Below are 22,579 nucleotides of genomic sequence, written 5' to 3'. Positions count from 1 at the left end.
CAGAGTACATACAACTATATATAGATACAGATATTCACACAGAGTACATACAAATATATATATATATATATCTCCACACATTTGCATTTATACTTGGGAAACAGATGAAAAGGAAGAGGAATGAAGCCGGCAGTGAAAGGGTCACCCATTTTCCTGTTGCTCCATCTCCCAGGACTGGATGAAGAGACGGCAGCAGCACAAGCCGAGCTAATAACCGCAGGGGGCCTAGAGAGAAAGCCGCAGCGGCACTGCAGACGCGGTTTGAATGGGAGAGGATGTGTAGAAATGGTCGTAACCTTCTAGCAGAGGATGTTCTGCTGCTCCCCTGCTGCTCGGTCGCGCAGGCGCAGAACGTCACTGGTCCTCTTCCACCCCCTCCCTTGGCTTCCCTCTCACACTCTATCACTCCCTCTATCTTCTATGCTTCTCCCTCTCTCTTTTCTCTCTCCCTCTCTTTCTGCCGGCTGGGTGCTGAAGTTGGGCGAATGGCAGCATTACACCTCGGCTAGAGAGCAGAAGAGCCTCTCCCGGACAGCTATCCAGCAGCAGCCCGCATCCACAGGCAGTGGGTAAGAGCCCCCCATGTCCTTGCACCCAGGACCCCAGCAGATCACTGCAGTGTTATTACAGGAGCATGCAGCATGTAATACAGGTATCTGCACTCCTGCACATTCTCATGGAGGCTGCGCTATGTGACTGTGTGCATGCTGTGTGACATCTGGATTGTGCATTTATCTGGTGGTGCAGCTTTCCAGCATCACATCAGGGATGGATGGAGAGGAGATACTAGCAGCAGCAGCAGCTGCAACAGATATGGGAGGGGGACAAGAATCCCCATCATCAGGAAACATTATCAAAATGTGAGAACTGGAGGCGGTGGAGGAGGAGGAGAGGGGAGAAGAAGCAGGGGATGTAGAAAACTAGATGTATGTATAATATCTGTGTATTAACCGTCAGGCGATCAATGATCTGTATGTGCACCGCTCTCACGGTGAATTAAGGTCACTGTCGATTTCCTAGTGTATGCTACGGAGCTGGGGGGGGGGGGAGGGAGATAATATTTATATCTTCTGTAATGCATTGCAATTAAACGAAGAGAACGCCCCCTTGATCTCCTAGACTATGCTGGCAAATCCCCGTCTGATGGTTACGCGGTGAGGAGACAGTATGTAAATGCTGATGATAGAGGTGCACTAATTACGCCGTGATTGGTGATATATGGACGCGGCTTCCCCTTAAGGAACGAGCTCCAGCTCTACTGTACCTCCATGGATATTGGATACGGTACGTTGAAAGAGCGCCGTGACTCCAGGCGGGTTGTATTATTTTATCAGGTGTATGTTATAGATGAAAGGCAATGAATAGATAGTGTTTTTTTTTTTTATTTATTTCACTGAGGATGCTGCATAGATCTGTTGTAAAAAAAAAAAAATGGCATTTAAAGTCTATGCGGACTGTGAGCATATAGGAAATGCTATGGTTACCGGAGGGGAGGCGGTGTAGTCCACCACTTCGCTTTTTGATAATTTGCGGTTGAGGGCTGACCGACAAAACAAGCCGACGATCAGGGGATCAGTTCCCCCCCTCTGTATTCTGTGAGACGGCAGATTCGGCAAAATGGAGAATTGTGCAGATTCAGAGTATTGACTACTCCAGCAGATCCTTAGGAATTTGTGTATACATGTCACAGTTTACAAACGGGGTGACGTAAGAAGATGTAACGAGAATATAGAGCAGGGGGGCACAACCTCTTCTGGTCCGAGGGCCACAGCGTCAGATTGAAGCAATCCCAGGGGCCGAAATAACGCCTGAATGGGTATTACCCTATAGGATATGTTCAAAGTGCATGCCATAAATGTCTGATAGTTCTTCTTCCAGGACCACCCCTGGGGAGAATGGTGTCCAGTTCTCCTCTGTTGACCATGCGTGCACCGCCATCTTAGTTTATGTGACTCGCTGAAACATTTGACTACTCCATAAACTACAGTAACGGTAGCTGCAGGTGTGTGGTCACCTCTCCAACTCATCTTCTCCTTTCTGGAGTGCACCACAGTGGTCAGGGGACCACGGTGACAATATGTGGGGTCCCAGAGGTGGCACCAATAGTAGTTACTATGCTTCTTGTACTCATCCTTTCCCCGCTCCTCCTTTCTTTGACATGGAAAATAGATGTGAGCAATCACCCGACAAAGAAGATGAGAATGTATATGACATGATGGTTGGGGGCCGCAAGTGGCCCCTGGCTATAGGTTGTGCAACCATGATACAGAGCAGGCGTTTGAGTAGCACAATGAACTATACTTTTGGGCATCACCGGGTGCAATTGAACAAAGTGAAGCATAGTCCTATCAGCATCTTAAAAGGGTTCTCCCCCGGAAAATAGTCTACAGTATTCAAAGCAGCCCCTGGATCTGAATACTTTTGTAATTGCATGTAATTAAAAATTTACCATAGCTACTGAGTTATTCAATTAAATATATCTGTAAAGCGCCACCTGCTGTTTTTTTTTTCTTATTTCTTTAATCAGCTCACCGAAATAGCCGCACATGCTCAGTATTATCCATCAGGCGTCTCCTGAGTTGTGATAGGGAAAGTACGGACACGCCCCCTGAGCTGTGATAGGGAGAGCACAGACACGCCCCCTGAGCTGTAGCAGAAAAGACACTCCCCTTGAGCTGTCGGCTTGATATAAATCTAGCAGAGCAATAAATGAATGAGGAGATCTCTGGATCCATGTGAGGTACCGGGCTGGTTCCAGCTTTGATAGAAAGATGTTGTCATGTACTTTATGATACTATTTTTTACATTAGTCATGGGATAACCCCTTTAAAGATGCTCTTTACACAAAGGAAGAGATTTATCAAAAAAATTGTATAAAGTAAAACTGGCTTATTTTTCCATCTTTCAATTTCCAAAGGAGCTGATTGGTTGCTGTGGGCAACTAGGTCAGTTTTCCTTTGCACCAGTTTTGATAAATTTCCCCAATTACTTTAAAGGGAGTCTGTCACCACATTTTAGCATGTTAGACCGTTAAAATAGGGTTATGTGATCCAGCCAGAACATAAAAACGGTACCTTTGTGGTAGAAAACTGACTTTTCAATTTGCAGAAAACAAACTTATAAGATTATCTTCTGAGCCCTCTCAAGTGCCCAGGGCGGTCTCTCAATCCTCGGAGCCCCAGGCAGGCACCTCCTAAACGGCTGATAACTCCGCCCTCCGTGCGCCTCTGCCCGCCCGTTTACTCCCCTCCCCTGTCCCTTTCCACTGCGGCTGTGCGGTACAAATCGTAGCGGGCGCATGCGCAATGCGATGCCCGCTCCTGGCAGGGCATCGCAATACCTATTGCGCATGCGCCCGCTACGATTTGTACCGCACAGCCGCAGTGGAAAGGGACAGGGGAGGGGAGTAAACGGGCGGGCAGAGGCGCACGGAGGGCGGAGTTATCAGCCGTTTAGGAGGTGCCTGCCTGGGGCTCCGAGGATTGAGAGACCGCCCTGGGCACTTGAGAGGGCTCAGAAGATAATCTTATAAGTTCGTTTTCTGCAAATTGAAAAGTCAGTTTTCTACCACAAAGGTACCGTTTTTATGTTCTGGCTGGATCACATAACCCTATTTTAACGGTCTAACATGCTAAAATGTGGTGACAGACTCCCTTTAAAGTCTTTCAGTAGTTTTGAGCAGAACCTATCAGGAGAAGGGTGAATATGAACTTTTATTCTAGTAAGTTTTGCTCCTGCGAGTGCCCTAGTGGTGGAGCTTCACTGTGAAGTACATTCTGCTGTCTGTATTGAGCTCCTTCACAGCATCTGACCTGGGCTCCCTTACAGCTGTCACCCACAGCACAGGGGATGGGCCGTGATGCAGCTCAGTGCAGAATACAGACAGCACTTCACACTGAAGCACCGCCCCCAAGGAACTTCTATTCACACACTATTCCTGATAATAAAAGTTATGTGGGGCAGAATTGTGTCCTGAAAGTGAGAAGCATGTAGTTCTCACTTCTGTTACCATCCCACCATGCTCCTTGCACTTCAAGAAGCTTCATGGGCAGAATTACCTCATAATCCTCTTTAATATTTAGCCAAGCCTGAAGAATAACCATTAGGTCTGTTTTACTGTCAGTCATGAAACACTGATGGAATAAATTAATTAAAGGGGTTGTCTCACTTCAGCAAATGGCATTTATCATGTAGACAAGTTTAATACAAGGCACTTACTAATGTGTTGTGATTGTCCATATTGCCTCCTTTGCAGGCTTGAGAGTCATGTTTCCATCCATTAGGCACAGTTTGTATCCAGGGGTTGCTGCCCCGCTGCAGGATGGGAGGTGGCCAGGACGGGAGTTGCTGCACATGCGTTCCTATGTGAGCTCCTGCAGTCCCGGCCACCAGAGAGTCCATCACATTCTCCTAGAGCAGGCACGGGCAACCTGTGGCTCTCCAGCTGTTGTAAAGGCTGATAGCTGTTGGCAGTCTGGGCATGCTGGGAGTTGTAGTTTTTCAACATCTGGAGAGCCTCAGGTTGGCCATCCCTGTCCTAGAGTGTACAAGCACGACCACTGCTGCTGGATTATCACGCTGAATCCAGCCAGCAAAGGAGGCAATATGGATAATCACAATACATCAGTAAGTGCCTTGTATTAACTTTGTCTACATCAGGGATGCTCAACCAGCTGTTGTAAAACTCCCACCATGCCCTCCTGTAGGCTGATAGCTGTAGGCTGTCTGGGCATGCTGGGAGTTGGAGTTTTGCAACAGCTGGAGGGCCGCAGGTTGAACATCCCTGGTCTACATGATAAATACCATTTGCTGACGTAATATAACCCCTTTAAGTATTTGTAGCAAACAATCTGGAGTGTTGTATCCTTCTTGGATGAGATTGTCCAGGTAGATCTGTGTAATCTGATAACATAAAATAGGCTGTATCCTGTAAGCGTCATGTAGCATTTAGCTTTGTGGCCGACCGACCATCAATTAAAAAAGGTTTTAAAACAGTTGTCCACTTTTATTGTGATGACCTATTCTCAGGATAGAACATCACAAGCTGATCGGCGAGAGTCCAGCGCCCCCCTGATCAGCTGTTGGGCAATATCTTCTGTGCCGGAAACAGGCGGCTCATCAACTCTGTACTGGACTGAGCTTGTCACTGTAGTGCTGCTCCCAAGTCACAAGGAGCAGCGCTACCATGAAGAGGTCAGACCACTACAAAGTAAACAGAGCTGTCTGCTTCCATCACAGGAGCTTCTGCCCGAAACCGCCTAATCAACTTGTGGTGTTCCATCCGAAGGACAGGCCATCCCTTAACGAAAGGTGGACAACCTCCTTAAGTTTCAAACTAAGACGTAATTCTGACAGTTAGGGCTCATTCACACGACCGTGGTTTGGTTCTGCATCCGAGCCACACTCACTTCAGTGGGGCCGCAAAAGATGCGGATAGCACTCCGTGTGCTGGCCGCATCCGTTACTCCGTTCCGAGGCCCCGCAAAAATTATCAGTCATGCTATATTTGCGGAAACCCTCATCCCTGCCATTCCAAGTCTTACTGTCCCACCACTGATCTCTACTTCCAGGTCTCGATTCGACAAACACAAGAAATGGCACTAGATGCCCCCTCAACCAATCATTAGTTGAGGTGAGTCATGGCTGTTGCCAGTGACTGGTTGAGTGGACTTCTCCTGCCATTTCCTGTGTGGCAAGTCTGGAAGAAAACGGAGACCAGTAAGCATCGGAACGACAGAGATCGGTGAAGTTAGTAATTCTACTTTTATTCTTTTTTATCATTCTGCCCCTTATCTAAAAAAAAAATGTATCCTGTTGGACAACCTCTTCTCGACATCCACAGTTGTACACAGATCTTATAGGCCCCATAGTAAAACTTGCCTCCCCAAAATGATTTGTATGACAAATTGTGGCAGGAATTTTTGAAAAAAAAACCCTAGTATGCCATCCACAATGAGAGGAGGAAATTACTAATAAATAAAAAATAGCTGCACTCTGCCTCATCCGACGTCTATGTCAGAAAAAGCGGAACAGGTGCTTCAAAAATATGGTGCTCTTTCTAGGCACCATATTGCTCAATATATTTACACCATTCAGCTGCCATAGATACATTGATGCATCTTCATATAGTATGATAAAACTGACTGCCCGCACCCACTACAAGAGGGAGCTGAGTACATAGAAATGTATACTTTGACTCTGGAACTTAAAGGGTTATTGCCATCTGGGACATTGATAGCATACTGCTCCTACGTAGCTCCAGAACTGGCACTCAAAGTGAAGACGAGCTCACAGCTCCATTCACTGCTACGGGACTTAGTTGACCAAGCACGCCCACTGTTTTCTGAAGTCCCATAGTGGTGAAAAGGGAGCAAGGCATATCCTGGCACTGTGCCATCAATGTCCCAGAGGAGAATAACCCTTTAATGCAAGCTGTAAACGTCTCTATGCCCCGACCTCCCCCTAGTGACAGCTTCCAGAAAATGCCATGAATTTATGTCAACAGAAGAACATGTACGCCGGATGTCAGGTCTTTAGAGATGACAGTGTCGGTGATAAGAGACAACTCCTATCATGGACATTTAACCCCTCAGATGTCAATTGTGACATATTTAGAAAACTAGAAAAAAAAATCGAAACGCCCCGGATTGCAATTTTTTGAACATTTTCATGTTTGTCCTAAAAAATAAAAAGTACATACCCCAAAATGGTATCAATAAAAACTTGCACTGACCCACAGAATAAGGCTACGTCTACACGACGACATTTGTCGCGCAACAATTTTTATAATGGCAGTCTATGATGTCGCACTGCAACATGCAACATGCTGCGACTGTGATGCAACAGTCGCAGAAAATCCATTCGAGATGGATTTTTCTGCGACTGTTGCGTTGCAGTCGCAGCATGTTGCAGTGCGACACTACCATAGACTGCCATTGCGCGACACTGGTGCAACAAAATGTTGCGCTACAAATGTTGCAGTGTAGTTGTGCCGTATCTGTCGTTCGACTTATTGTCGTGCGACAAATGTCGTCGTGTAGACCTAGCCTAAAGGTAAGATGTCATTTTCCTGAGGATAGGTCACGAGCGTGTCCGGATTAGGTCCGGATGCGTTGCGAATGCCTTCAGTGAAAAATGCGCCTGCGATCGCATTCAGTTCAGTTTTTATTGCCCGGATGCATTGCTTTTTGATGTGTTTTGGACGCGCGTGATAAAAAACTGAATGTATGCAAACCACATCTCTTAGCAACCATCCATGATAAAACGCATCGCGTCCGCACTTGCTTGCGGATGCAATGCGATTTCCACGCAACTCCATTCACTTTGTTGCGTGAAAATCACAGAATATAGAACATGCTGCGATTTTCACGCAACGCACAAGTGATGCGTGAAAACCAACGCTTCTGTACACAGCCCCATTGAAATGAATGGGTCCGGATTCCGTGTGGGGGCGCAATGCGTTTGCATCATGCATTGCACCCGCGCGTAATACTCGCTCGTGTGAAAGGGGCCTTAAAAAACCCCTTTAATGTATGCCCCACTTGTACAACAACTGTATGGATAGAAGATATACTGGATGCAGGGTTGGGACAAGGAGTAGACGATGAGGCAGGTGCCTAGGGGTCCATTGGGGGGGGGGGGGGGCATTTATGGGGAAATAACACATCCTTTAAAAAAAATTATAACATTTTTACAGTGAATATGATGCTGGCTGACAATACAGTATGAGCATATATGAAAGGTCAACCAGAAATGCTGCATACATATACATAAAATGCATATTCAGCAGAGCCAAATGTGCCTGTTACCGGCTAAATCCGGCCTGAAATCTGTTGGTAAACTATTTGCCCAGATATTTCTCTGAACTCCAGAGTCTGAGGGAAGAGAGTTTTCGTGATTGGTGGGAATCACAGCAGTAGTGTCCATTATCTTCCACCATTGATGGTAATGAAATTGATGCAAACAAATCTCACTTTGTATATTAGTTATCTGATCCATTACCTGTTGGCTTCTATCATACAACACATTCAGAAAGTTTTCAGACTTTTTTCACATTTTGTTAAGTTACGTGCTTGTTTCACAATAAAACAAATTCATGTTTTTCCCCATTATTCTGCACTTAATACCCCATAATGAGAAAGTGAAAACAGAATATTTGAAATGTTTGCCAATTTATTGAAAAGAAAAAACGAAAATGCTTAATACTTGAAATCCCCTTGGCAGTGATTACAGCCTCCAGTCTTCTTGGGTATGATGCCGTAGGGTTTGTACACCTGGATTTGGGATTTTCTGCCATCCTCTGCAGATTCTCTTAAGCTCTGTCTGGTTGGATGTGGTACAGCCATTTTCTGGTCTCTCCAGAGATGTTCGATCGGGTTCAAGTCAGGGCTTTAGTTGGGTCACTCAAGGACATTTATGGAGTGGTCCCTAAGCCACTACTGTGTTGTCTTGGCTGTGTGCTTAAGGCCATTGTCTTGTTGGAAGGTGAACCTTTGACTTAGCCTGAGCTCCAGAACACTCTTGTTGGAAGGTGAACCTTTGACTTAGCCTGAGGTCCAGAACACTCTAGGTCAGGTTTTCATTAAGAATATCTCTAAATTTATTCATTCAGATTATGCTTGACCTCGACCAGTTGTCTTGTTCCAGCCGCTGAAAAGCACCTCCACAGCATCATGCTGCCACCACCATGCTTCACTGTAGGGATAGTATCGGGCAGGTGAGGGGCAGTGGCAGGTTTTCTCCAGACATGACGTTTAGAATTTAGGCAAACAGGTTCAAACTTGATTTTATCAGACCAGAGAATCTTGTTTCTCACAGTCTGAGAATCCTTTAAGAGCCTTTTTGCAAACTGCAGACATGGTTTTCTTTTACTGGAGTGCTGCAGTGATGGTTGATTTTCTGCAAGTTTCTCCCATCTGCACACAGGATCTTTGGAGCTGATCTAGAGTAACTCTTAGGTTCTTGGTCACCTTCTCTTACCAAGACCCCATTAGTTTGGTAGGGTGGGCAGCTCTAGGAAGAGTTCTGGTTGTTCCATATGTTACAGAAATGCATATGGAAATGGTAGTAGAACCATTGTGCCAAGTTAACAGTTTGACATTGGGCCAAACCCTATTGGTATTATTCCCAGTATTCACTCTTTACCCCTGTACAGGGATGTGGACTTTGTTATCAACTAGACCTCTAGCTTCTGTGATGGTCCCGGTGTACTTGGCAGCTGAAATACTGTGGACCAGGAACACTAGTGAAAACACCAGAGACTCTGGCATTCAGAATCAAGCAGAATAAAGGTGAATTCAAGGAAAACACGGATTAAAGGCTTGACACAAAACATGGAGCAATGGCAGATTAATAGAATCAGGAACCAAGGCAGACAGACCACAAGAGCCAGATATACAGACTTCTTGTACATGGACTTTGGGAACGGGCTTCAGGAACTTGGACACACTTCAAACATGGCTGAGCTTGGCAAGATGGACAGGAGCCTGGACGTACGGAAACACTACATACATACAGAAATTAAGCAAGACTGATCAGACATGAACTAGGATGGAATCCAGATAACTTACAGAACAAAATAGAACAGGATTCAGACTGACAAACCAGAACAATCCAGATGAACTATGACGAGTACACAGGCTGAATTCAAATGCAACAAACCAAGGCAAACATGAGAAACAAGAAAGTTACTAAACTGGGGCAGGTTACAGCACTGAAGAGATAGTCACGATTTTGACACAGAACTCAGAATTAGGCTACATGCACACGACTGTTGTGTTTTGAGGTCCGAAAATTGCGGATCCGCAAAACACGGAAGGTGTCCGCGTGTGTTCTTTTTCCGTATTTCCGTTTCTTCGTTCCGTTCAAAGATATAACATGTCCTATTATTGCCCGCAAATCACGTTCCGTGGCTCCATTCAAGTCAACGGGGCTGTAAATAAAAAACGGAACAAATACGGAATGTATCCGTATGTCTTCCGTATCCGTTTCGTTTTGCAGAACCATCTATTGAAAATGTTATGCCCATCCCAATTTTTTTATGTACTTACTGTTTAAACATTATTGTATGCTTCCATTTGCGATACGCAAAAAAAAAACGGATGGCAAACGGAAACCAAACTGAAAAACGGAACAGCAAAAAGTGAACGGAAACTAAAAACTGAACAACGGATCTGTTAAAAACGGACCGCAAAATACTGAAAAAGCCATAGGGTCGTGTGCAGGAGGCCTTAGCAAACACAGCAGTCTTGCAAGCATCCTTAAACTGCGGCCCTCCAGCTGTTGTAAAACTACAACTCCCACAATGCCCTGCTGTAGGCTGTTCGGGCATGCTGGGAGTTGTAGTTTTGCAACAGCTGGAGGGCCGCAGTTTGAGGATGCCTCAGACAGGGGTGTGTCTTTACAAATCATGTTCGGTCAATGGAATTTACCACAGGTGGACTCCAATCAAGGTGGAGAAACATCTCAAAGATGATCAAGAGAAATGGGAGGCTCTCACAGCTTAATATCACAACAAAGGGTCTGAATACCTGTGTCCATACATAATTTAACTTTTTCCTTTTCTAATAAATTAGCAAACATTTCTAAAATTCTGTCTTCACTTTCTCACAATGGGGTATTAGGTGCAGAATGATAGGGGAAAATTTGAATTTTTTTAGATTTTTTAGAAGGCCGCAACATAACAAAATGTGAAGAAAAGGGAAAGGGTCTGAAGTATGTCTGTGAAGGTTCTCATTTATCCAGGTCATGGTATATCTGTAAAGAATAAATCAAGGCAACACTCAGAATTGAGAAAGCTCGTTGGAAGAACGTTTTCAAGAAATCTACAGTAAGTCCAGTTGCCTTGATTTATTCTTTACTGAAAGGGTCTGAAGACTTTCTGCATGCATTGTAAATGTAGATCATGGTGGACTAGAATGGGTTGACTTTGCTGCACATTTTTTTCTTTTTACAGATGATCGACATAGATTGGACAATTTACACCTAAAATTTGCCATCAGTTTAAGGGTTCATGCACACGAACGTATTTTCTTTCCGTGTCCATTCCCGTTTTTTTTTTGCGGACTGTATACGGAACCATTCATTTCAATGGGTCCATTAAAAATACGGAAGTTACTCTGTGTACATTCCGTTTCCGTATGTCCGTATTTCCGTTTCGCAAAAAAAATAGAACATGTCCTATTATTGTCCACATTACGGACAAGGCTAGTACTGTTCTATTAGGGGCCAGCTGTTCCGTTCCGCAAAATACGGCATGCACACGGATGTCATCCGTGTTTTTTGTGGATCCATTTTTTGCGGATCGCAAAATACATACGGTCGTGCGCATGAGCCCTAAGTCCCACAGATGTCCATCGGATCCATTACCTAATTTGTCAATATATTTATTATAAGGGATTTAAAAATGGGTGCCTTGAAAGAGACTGTCAAACGTATTTGAAAAGGACATCATTGGGGGAGATTGATCAAAAGTGTTGTAAAGGAAAACTGGCTTAGTACCCCATAGCAACCAATCAGATTCCACCTTTCATTTTCCAAAGGAGCTCTGAAAAATGAAAGGTGGAATCTGATTGGTTGCTATGGGGTACTAAGCCAGTTTTCCTTTACACCCGTTTTGATAAATCTCTCCCATTATTTTGTATGTCTGCACTTTTTGCATGCAGAAGTATACATCTTACATCACAGTCTATTCATTTCCTAAAAACCATGTCAATTACCTGTTTGTACACAGCAAAATATGTTTAGATAATTTTAAAGGGTTTTTTCTGGTCTTCTATATTGATGGCCTGTCCTCAGAATAGATTATCAACATTAGATTGGTGCGTGCCCGACTATCAGCTGTTTGAAGAAGCCTTGGCGCTTCTGTGAGTGCCACAGCTTACCAAGTACAACGCCACCCATTGGATAGTGGCTGTGCTTGGTATTGCAGCTCAGCCCCATTCAGTGAAATGGCACTGAGCTGCAGCTAGGCCATGTGATGGATGAATGTGACGTCACTGCCCTAGGAAGAGGCTGTTGCACTCAGTGGAGTGGTATTGTCTCCTTAACCAGCTAATTGGTGAGGGTTCGACTCCCTGGCACACCGAGGATAGGCCATTAATATAGATATCCCAGAAAACTCATTTTCTGAGTTTTTCTGTGTCCGTAGGGTTTACTAATGTTTCACTACTACGTTCACACTCATATGTACAGTAGCAGGTTTGGGTGCATTCAGAATGTTGAGAAATCTCTCAAAAGTATTATTAGGCCCCAATTCACCCGACAGAGACCAAAACTCTGTTGGGCTGTTATATATATGTGTACCATGCGGTATACAATGGCCTATGTCAGAGGAATGCTGCAAACGTGTAAATTAACCATTGCTACAAGAATTTGCAATATAAAGCCTCATTCACACGTCAGTGTTTTGGTCAGTGATCTCCACCAGTGATTTTGAGCCAAATCTAGGTGCAGCTCGAACAGATAGGAACTTAAAGTGGCCCTGGAAAAGAAAAGCTAAAAGTGGCCCCAATGTTGTAGGTGGGTCCAAATTGACAAAAGGTGGGGCAACACAAGTAAATGGGGCCAACACAAGTTGGGAGGGTCAGTAATACCACAGTGCAGCACAAAATACCTCCCAAAGAGCTGTGCCTCTATGGTGGCCATCAATAGCTGCCACGTTCTGTCCTCCTCCTCCAATTGTGTCTAATATGGATAGGGAGCAGGGGCCTTAGGAGGTGAGATGTGGTCCACAACACCAAGCTAGCCCTACCTTCAGCATGCTGCCTGGACATCCTCTAAGGCTACTTTCACACTAGCGTTTTTGCTGGATCCTGCCATTAGTACCCAACACCCTTCGTTCCCAACTGTGTGATCAGCCTAAGTGCATCAGTTCCCCCCAGTGCCTTCAACTCCACTATCCCCCAGTGCCATCAGCTTTCCCCCCTGCCATCAGGTCCGTTCCCCCAGTGCCATCAGCTCTCGCCCACCCCAGTGCCATTAGCTCTTCCCCACCCCAGTACCATCAGCTCCACTCCCCCAGTGCCATCAGCTCTCCCCACCCAGTGCCTTTAGCTCTCCCCACCCAGTGCCATCAGCTCTCCCCAACCCCAGTGCCATCAGCTCCACACCCCAGTGCCATCAGCTCTCCCCCACCCCAGGGCCATCAGATCTACTCCCCCAGTGCCATCAGCTCTCCCCAACCAGTGCTATCAGCTCTCCCCCACCCCAGTGCCATCAGCTCTCCCCCACCCCATAGCTAGCAGCTCTACTCCCCCAGTGCCATCATCTTCCTCCCCTTGTGCCATCATCTCTTCCCCCTTGTGCCATCAGCTCTCCCCCCTTGTGCCATAGTCTCTGCTGCCCTGCTCCTCCTGACACCCGGATTGCACAGCGTCATTGGTTGCTATGACGCTGTGCACTCCGGGCACCCGGCCTTAGTCGCGCCCTCCAACCCCTCGGTTTCACCAACTTACCTTTCCAGCAGGGGTGCCCCCCGACACTCCATTGTACCGCGTTGCTCTGCGCCTGATGTCACACAGCGCGTCAGGTCAAGGCGTGCATACGTCAGGAGGTCAGTGCAGCGCGGGACCATGGACGTGCTGTGAAGTGTCCGGAGGCCCCCTGCTGGAAAGGTCAGTATTCCAAGCGCAGCGGGAGACCACGGAGCGGGAGTAATAGCAAGCGCTTCACTCCCATTCCGTGGTCACATGACACAAATGAATCTTCGATGCAAAAAATTTGCATCAAGGTTTTGTTTGAGTCAAATTACTCGATTTAATCGAGTAATCGTTTCAGCCCTAATCCATAGAAGACATGACTTCCATGTGTGAGTGCTGCATTTTGTAATGAAAGTTAATTTTGAGCTTCTGTGTAAGACCTTGAATTGGTACATACCGTACCGTATTTCAGGCATGACTTTCACACAATCCTGTGCTTGAGACCTTATAGTAATGAAGGACTAGGGTTCCGATACTGAACGGAGAGTCCTCCACCATTTCCAAACTGCCATGCAACTTTTTTTTTGCCCATGTGCCATCACTGAAGTCACCTGTAGCCCCTAAAGTCATGATTTTAGGTCATATTGCAGACAACTTTATGACATTGTGGAACCCAGTCTTGGGTTTTTCCAACCATGTTTGCATCTGTGGCCTTTTTCTGAACCGTCCTGGACTCTCTCATGCAGTTTTTGTCACATTTTTTTTAAGACCAACACAGAAATGGACAAAACAAATCAGAAGTATCAATCTATTTCCGACTTTGGTGCGTCTATAGCTATATCAGTGCTTGGATGTGAGTATGCGTGTATTGTACATAATAGTATGTATAGTATAGACTTTCTTAATAGTACAGTATATAGTGGCATATATATAGTCTCTTATTAAACAGATTGGACTGCTGGCCCATATTTTGCATTCCATCCAATTGGCTTCTTTGACAGATCTCTCGCCTTATATGCAACTAGAGAGAGACCTGTAAATGAAGCCAAGGAGAAGCAGGAGTGGAGGCACTAGGTGGACACTGCTTGCCGTTCCTTCCTCTTATCAAAACCACCATCTCAAATTGTGTGTAATGAGTAAGCAGGTTGGTATTTCATGGTGCCTGTGGTTAGGGCATCACAAGTCACAAGGTTAGAAAACTGTCCACTTTACTCTACAGGGCAAGGTGACATGAGGAACATCACAATTTACCTTCTTCAAATTCAAAAATTGCACATGTGTGTTATGACAATGAGTTCTGCCAAACGTGCGAAGGGAATGTTTTCAGCCCTCTCAGCATCCTTTGTAAGATAAGACAAATTCAACATGACCAGTTTTTGTTATTAGGGTAGGAGACTGCCTTCACACGGCACAAATACAAGCTCTCAGCTTAACTCGCCATCAGCGTGTGTATCTGTTCATTGATCTGTCCGTTCTTGTCTGCATTATTTGTAAATTAATATAGCTACTGTAGATTTTAATGCTTGCAGAGCCATTAGGCCTCATGCACATGACCATACGCATTTTGAGGTCCACAATCCATGGATCTGCAAAATACGGAAGCAATCCGTGTGCTTTCTGTATCCGTATGTCCATTCCGCAAAGGTTAGAACATGTCCTATAGGCCTCATGCACACGACCATTGTTTTGGTCCGCATCCGAGCAGCAGTATTTGCGGCTTGGAGGCAGACCCATTCACTTTAATGGGGCCGCAAAAGATGCTGACAGCACTCCGTGTGCTTTCCGCATCCGTTGCATTGTTCCGTGGTCCGGAAAAAAAATATAACCTGTCCTATTCTTGTCTGTTTTGTGGATAAGAATAGGCAGTTATATTAATGGCTGTCCGCGCCATTCTGCAAATTGCAGAACGCACACGGACGCCATCGGTGTTTTGCGAATCCGCAATTTACGGACCGTAAAACAAACAACAGTCGTGTGCATGAGGCCATACTTGTCTGCAAAATGCGGACCGCAGACCCATTGAAGTGAAAATACAAACCACAGAATACTTACAGACGTGTGCATGAGGCTTTATTCATTTACAGCTTGAGGTACCAACATTCTAGTTCTCAATCTTCCAGAAACCTGTAAAAAAAACTGATGTTTTATATAGGATGTTTCCCATTTTAAGAAACTGTCACATGTGGCCTTTAACCTTGTACGTTTGTTGCAAACCACCTTGGGGACAGGATTTAGTTTGTTGCATACACCTCCTATCAGAGGGATAGGCTCCAACACCAATCACAGATGGTTATAGATAGCTAATTCCTCGGCTTAATTAAACCTCAGTTGCTGCAAATCCAAAAGACTCTAGTTAAAAGTACATTTTTATTACTTATTAAAACCCAAAATTCACATGGCAGTCCAAGAATGTATGATAGGAACCCGAGATGTCAACAGTGTAGGTTACTCACAGCTGACCAAGGGCTCTTCTAGTCTCCAAATCAGGTAAGAATTATATGGGCCGCTGGTTTTAATAACCCCTTTGCTTGGCAGTGGATCCGCCGAGGTTATGTATAGGTGCTGGCCTCTATAAGCCTATCCACTACCTGTCTAAATCTATGCCAACTCTCTTGCTGGTGTAGATTTAGAACAGGCGTGGAAAGTGATAAATGAGATGGGCCTGCCCGCCCACCACTTTCCCCACCCACGCCACACACCCTTTTTTTGACCTGGTATGAGCGGGAAAAAATCGCAGATTGCGATGCAAATAACCTTTCCGCCCCAATCTGCGACAGATATACACTAGAAAACTTGTGTGTATTTGATATTAAATGACCCCCTATGTTGCTTGATTCCATCTTTATTCTTGGAAGGAGCCACAGGGCTTGACTGGAGGCTCATACAGTATATTCTCCCTTTAGAACATTATTTCCTTGGTTTCCTTCCATATGTAGGCTGCTGGTAAATACAGCTTATTGGAGCAGACAATCCTGTTCCTGTCATAGCCCTGTGTATCCCCTGCCTAGCTGTGGGGTTCTCAACTCAAAAAGGGTAGTCAGGGTACAGTGTAAATCTGTGCATGTGTACTTTACAGACACATCTAAATAGCTTGCTTTTAATTTTCACATATGCCCTCTCCTCAGTCAGACATGTTAGAGCTATAGGTAGATATTTCTAATGGGCACATGGTTTTTCAGGTGTTTCCTAGGCTAAAATACAAAAACGGTACCAGGACCCTCACCTTTCATGTGTCAAAACATGTGTGTCTTCTTTTGTGGTCTTTAGCCCCTCTCAAACACAAGGGTCCTGGTTTAACTGCATATTCTGCATTCTTATAGCCTATACCTACCTACCTTCCATACCTCTTCTTATCTGAGTCTCATCCAATATTGAGGTAAATAACTTTTTATTAACAAAGTTTTCTTGGGTTTTCCAAATTGCCTCAACATCCTTTAAAATAATCATTTATGAAGGTAGCTATAATTTCATAATGTATTTATTTTATTTTTATTGCACCTATCTTCTGTATTGGGCTGTGGTCACTTGACCATGTCCATGAAGCTCTTTCTTCCTTCCTGTGATGTTACAGGATGTCCATGGGCATGTCAAAGCAGGGGCAGTGATAGGGGCATTTCTATTTAACTAGCTGGGTGTGAGGAGCTATAAACTAACTGGGTGTTGTTAGGGGCGGTGCTAGAGCAGAGAAAGGAGAAGTGCATTATGGGTTTGGTTGGATACAGCAACAGGAAGTGCTACATACAGGACGGAAACAAACCAGAGTGATTTGTTTACATTGTGAAAATGGGTCAGGAAAGGCCAAGTTAAAAAAAAAAGCATGAGCTTGTCTTTTAAAAACCATAGTAACCCTGGAAACCCTTTTATTGATGACCTAATCGGTATTAGATCGTCAGGGTCCAGCACCTGGCACCTCCACTGATCAACTTTTTGCCATGAGAAGCATTTATCAAAATAGTGCTGCAGTACCTTGGCACGGTGACTATACACTGTATTAGGCTGTGCTTTTCCAGTGCACAGCATGTCCTGAAACAGCTGATTGGTTGGGGTGTCAGTAGTGGGACCCCCACCAATGTGATATTAATGGCTTTCGAAGTCCCAGTAAACATTTGAACATTTTCAGTAGAAAAAACTGAACATTTAAGGAAGTACTTCAGCAATTATTTTGATATAATGTTGTCTCAGCAGCAATATTTCAGCAGTGTAATTTGTTTCATCCCTGCTCAGTTACTGCACATCAATACATTTTGAACCTTTTCATTGTGGGCAGTTGGGTCGTGTAATCTCTGGTCTGACCACCAGCTGAGAAATTTCTGCTGTGTAGACAGGAGCAGTGATGGTCAGTTCGCAGTGTTCACCAACGAACGGTCTGAAATCAAATGCGGTCACCGGGATTCGGCAGTTCCGAGAACAGCCCGATGAAGGCCCCCGGCGGCTGTTCTCTGAACTGCCTTCTCCCGGTGACCGTATTTGATTTCAGACCGGCTCCCGGCACAGGTAAAGGCTTACCTGTGCATTGCCGGACGGGTGAGTGAAGATGGCAGCCCGCATGTGGTCGTTGGCGAACACTGCGAACTGGCCATCACTGGACAGGATGTCAGTCTCCCCTGTGTGACTGATGTCCTGTAAAAAACAGTATTACATCATCGTCTATGAAATCCTTCCTGGCAGCTCTCAGAAACTCCTAGTGCTGCTAAAGATATATGGGGTCATTTATCAAACTGGTGTAAAGTAGAACTGGCCCATAGCAACCAATCAGATTCCGCCTTTCATTTTTCACAGCTCCTTTAGAAAATGAAAGGTGGAAACTGATTGCTTGCTGTGGGAAACTAAGCCAGTTCTACTTTATACCAGTTTGATAAATGACCCCAATAATTTCTGCCTTATGTAATGGAGCAAGGGGGCAAGTAATGATTATCTTCAGTTATAAATCTCACCTTGATTGTCACTAGCTGTCTGTGCTATCCTGAGTATAGTATGCAGAGGTTCCAGTATATTTCTTCGAGATGCTGCTTCGCACTGCTCTTCCCTGCTTGTAAGAGTTGACACAGATAAACCTATCACAAGGAGAAGACAGTAAAATAGTGTGAAGCTACATCTCGTCGCAAAACACTGAGACTGTGAGTTTGGGGATATAAAATCCACTGATCTATCACTTTCTGCCCTTAGATTATAAGCAGAGCAAGTATAGGATGATGATTCTCTGCCACCTCTAGCTTTGTTTTTTACTGTGCCACCTCTGCCTCTGACATGATGAGAAATGTAGGCTGCATTAGGAGAACCATATGAGAAAGGAAGAGGGAATTAAAATTGCAGACGATCCATTAATGGCACATGAACTAAAACAGGCGTACACAAGTCATATACAGGAGCTTCTGCATTATTCTTTACTAGTCTATGTTGCGCTTTATAGCCATTCACACACCAAAATGTCCTTACAGACTAGATGCCAACTTGACCCAGATAATAGTGATTATAAAAAAGTTACTTTTATTCTCTACTCATTAAAATGCTGGTCTAGTGAGCAAGGCAAAAGGCGTTAAAAATAAACTGTTGCTTGTCACAATGGGCGTCTAGTATGTGTGTGATTATTCATAACACCTTGCAGGGATGTGCCCTCTCCCCACACAGGTCAGTCACTGACTGATGGCATAACACTCATAACCAGTTGCAGTGATTGAATCTGCCTACACAAAAGTGTTACACTGCGAATACGTCACTGCCGTACATGTGATTGGAGACACTGATTGGAGCCCTATGCGACAAACAATCAGATACTAAAACCTAACAACTGCCCCCGACATGTTTCACCAGCTAGGCTGGCTTCTTCAGGGGGTTGGGCAGCAAATCATTGCAGGAATTTCAATGAATGGAATACAAGTTATGCTGAATCCTTTTGCACAAAACTATATATCAATCTGCTCAGCTCCTCCTGCTCTATAACATGTTGCCTGCAGCTCAGATACCATGTTCAATGTGACAGGTTCCCTTTAAATTTTTGTTGTTAGCATGTTGTGTGCCTCATGTTGCACCATGCTGTTTGTGCATCTGTTATCCCTTGGGGCAACAGTGCGGCCCATGCAGATCTCAAAGCTGACTTGGTGGTGAGTCTTGTATTGCTGAGAGTTGTACCAAAACACTGTCCAGGGGGCTAGTAGAAGTGTTAAATAGCAGAGTTCACCACCATTAACTATATATGTGTGCTCAGACTGTGTGAGGTGCCATTGGAGTGGGTGAGCAGAACAGGCCCACAGACAGCCAGTCGGTGGGCCTTGGTCAAAGGGTAGGCAGAGTAAAGGGGAGCCTGAGTGGAGTAGTGTAGTGTAGTTGCCTGAGACAATGGGCCACAGTGAGAGACTAGAAGATGTAGGGGCCTGAGGGGTTTTGCACAGATACAGGTAGGCCCAAATATTGTCACTCTGAAAGAAGACTATAAACGAGAGAGCGAGACTATTGCTGTTTCAGAGCCATTGCTGGGTCATCGTGGGCTGAGAAATAAAGGATCCTGTGGAAAAAGAAAAGTTCAAGTGTTGCACGGTATTCTTTAGTACTTGACCCAGTCACTGAAGGTGCAGACACAATTACAAGGTCTAGGACGCCCAGTTTTCTAATGTTTTTGAATTGTTACTAAAGTAACTACTGCACCCAATCACTGGTGATGATGGCACATTACCGCTGCAAGAAAAGCAGCAGAGACCAGTGGGTTAACAAGATTTGTAGAACGGCAGGCATTTTGACGGCGAGTAATAACTCTTTTTTTCTTTTATGACATTTCCTACCTTTAGCTTATTTTTTTCAACCCTGGAAAACTGGTTTAATAAAGAGTACCAAGATCGTGGAATAGACAAAAAAAATCTTAAAATAAAATAATATTTATGACAGAAAAGAAATGGAAATACATTTTTTGTCTCAATAATCTCAAACACTATATTACTGTTGTCACCATACTGTATAATGAAATAGCTTATAATTTTACTGTCATCTTTACAAGTAAATCATAATAGTTAATTATAATGCACATTGAGGCAATATATGAAGGGACAATGTTCTTTAATCCCTTCACTACCGAGCCACTTTTCACCTTAAATCCCAGGAAGACTTTAGCAAATCTGACATACGTCACTTTATGTGGTAATAACTTTGGAATGCTTTTACTTATCCAAGCCATTATGAGATGTTTTTCTCGTGACACATTGTACTTCATGACAGTGGTAAATTTGAGTCAATATAGTTCACCTTTATTTATAAAAGAATCCAACATTTACCAAACATTAGGAAAAATTTCAATTTTCTAAGTTTGAATTTCTCTACTTTTAAGACGATAATAGTAATAGACAATATGAGTAATACATCATAAAATAGTTATCAATCAACATTCCCCATATGTCTACTTCATGTTGGCATAATTTTGTAAATGTGATTTTATTTTTTTAGAACGTCATAAGGCTTAGAATTAGGGATGAGCAAAGTGGTACCTTGGAACCGAACCCGAGTTCAGAAAAAGTTTTTTTTAACAGTAGAGCTCAATTTATGAAGTTATTATGCTAATTCTCGCAAGACTTCGTGAAGTAAAAGCTTCAGATCATCGGAGCCAATACATTCCAGTACTGTATGGAGCGTTCACTCCGTACAGTATTGAAACAAAGTTTTATGCAAATTGACTTCGGATGTTTCATCCAAAGTCGATTTGCTCATCCCTACTTAGAATTTTAGAAGCAATTTTACAAATTTTCAACAAAATTTCCCAAACCATTTTTTAAGCACTAATTCAGTTATAAAGTGATTTTGAGGGGCTTACTTAATAGAAACTACCAATAAATGACCCCATTTTAGAAACTATAGTACACCACTCAAATTATTCAAAACTGATGTTACAAACTTTGTTAACCCTTGAGGTGTTCGACAAGAATTAAGGGAAAATGGAGGTGAAATTTAAAAATTTAAAATAGTTTTGCAGATTTTTCATGTTAATAATTTTTTTCTTGCAACACAAGGGTTAACAGCAAAATAAACCTCAATATACATTACTCTTATTCTTCAGTTTACATAATACCCCATATGTGGTGGTAAATCGCTCTATGGGCACGTGGCAGTGGTCAGAAGGAAAAGAGCGCCATATAGATTTTGGAGGCATATTTTTTATAATGGTTTTTAGGCACCATTTTGTATTTAAAGAGACCCTGACGTACCCCTACAGTGGAAACCCTCAAAAAGTGACCCCATTTTGGAAACTACACCTCTTAAACATTGTATTATTAGGGTTGTCCGGGTTCAGAGCTGAACCTGGACATACCCTTATTTTCACCCAGACAGCCCCCCTGAGGCTAGCATCGGAGCATCTCATGCTAAATCACGCAGGGTACGGGATCTTTTGTTTTCAATAACACACTGCCGAGCAGTGTGTTCGGTGACGTCACCGGCTCTGAGGGACGGGATTTAGCTCTGCCCTAGCCGTTTTACTGGCTAGGGCAGAGCTAAATCCCGCCCATCAGTACCGGTGACGTCACCAGGGTTCCTGGCAGCCCCATGGAGAGCCCTGGTACGTCACCGGATCTCCAAAAAATGCCTTTGCCCTGCGCAATTTAGCGCAGGGCAAAGGAGAGCATCGGAGCATGAACTGCTCCGATGCTCATGTCAGGGGGGCTGCCGGTGTGAAAATGGAGGGATGTCCGGGCTCAGCTCTGAACCCGGACAACCCCTTTAAGGGGGGTACTGAGCACTTTCTAAGCGTTTTACGGAATTTGGAAGCACTTGGCTGTGAAAATGAAAAGTTTCATTTCTTCCAACATGTTGCTTTAGCTCCAAATTTTTCATTTTGACAAGGGGTAACAGGAAAAAGCACCCCATAGTTTGTTACCTACTTTCTTCTGAATATGGCAACACCCGATATGTGGTGGTAAACTGCTGTGGGGGCACATGGCAGGACTCAGAATGGAAGGAGAGCCATATGGTTTTTGAAGCGCAGATTTTGATGGATTGGTTTATGGGTGCCATTGGTTTTTATTTTTTGAGTGATTGTTTTATGTGGCCGTTCAGTTTTTGCGGGATGTGGTGACGTTTTCATTGGTACAATTTTTGGGGTACATAAGACTTTTTGATCGGTTGGTATTATACTTTTTGTGACGCAAGGTGACAAAAAATGTCTGTTTTGGCATAGTTTTTAA

At 44.2% G+C, this 22,579-nt stretch overlaps 1 protein-coding gene across 3 annotated transcripts in view; it reads left to right on the top strand.

Moving 5' to 3' along the window:
* Positions 1–440: 440 nt before the first annotated feature.
* RGS17 (regulator of G protein signaling 17) overlaps positions 441–22,579 on the top strand; it is a 136,164-nt gene continuing 114,025 nt past the window's right edge. For 2 of the 3 annotated variants that reach the window (XM_044291497.1, XM_044291496.1), the window contains exon 1: positions 602–652. In XM_044291497.1, the coding sequence (XP_044147432.1) occupies positions 635–652 (18 nt within the window). In that variant the 5' untranslated portion in view covers positions 602–634. Of the gene's footprint in view, positions 570–601; positions 653–22,579 lie in introns of those variants that run through there. The other variant, XM_044291498.1, reaches the window with a different exon arrangement.

The sequence above is a fragment of the Bufo gargarizans genome, chromosome 4, assembly GCF_014858855.1.
Source record: "Bufo gargarizans isolate SCDJY-AF-19 chromosome 4, ASM1485885v1, whole genome shotgun sequence".
NCBI lineage: Eukaryota > Metazoa > Chordata > Amphibia > Anura > Bufonidae > Bufo > Bufo gargarizans.
This window is presented reverse-complemented; position numbering and strand designations above follow the sequence as displayed.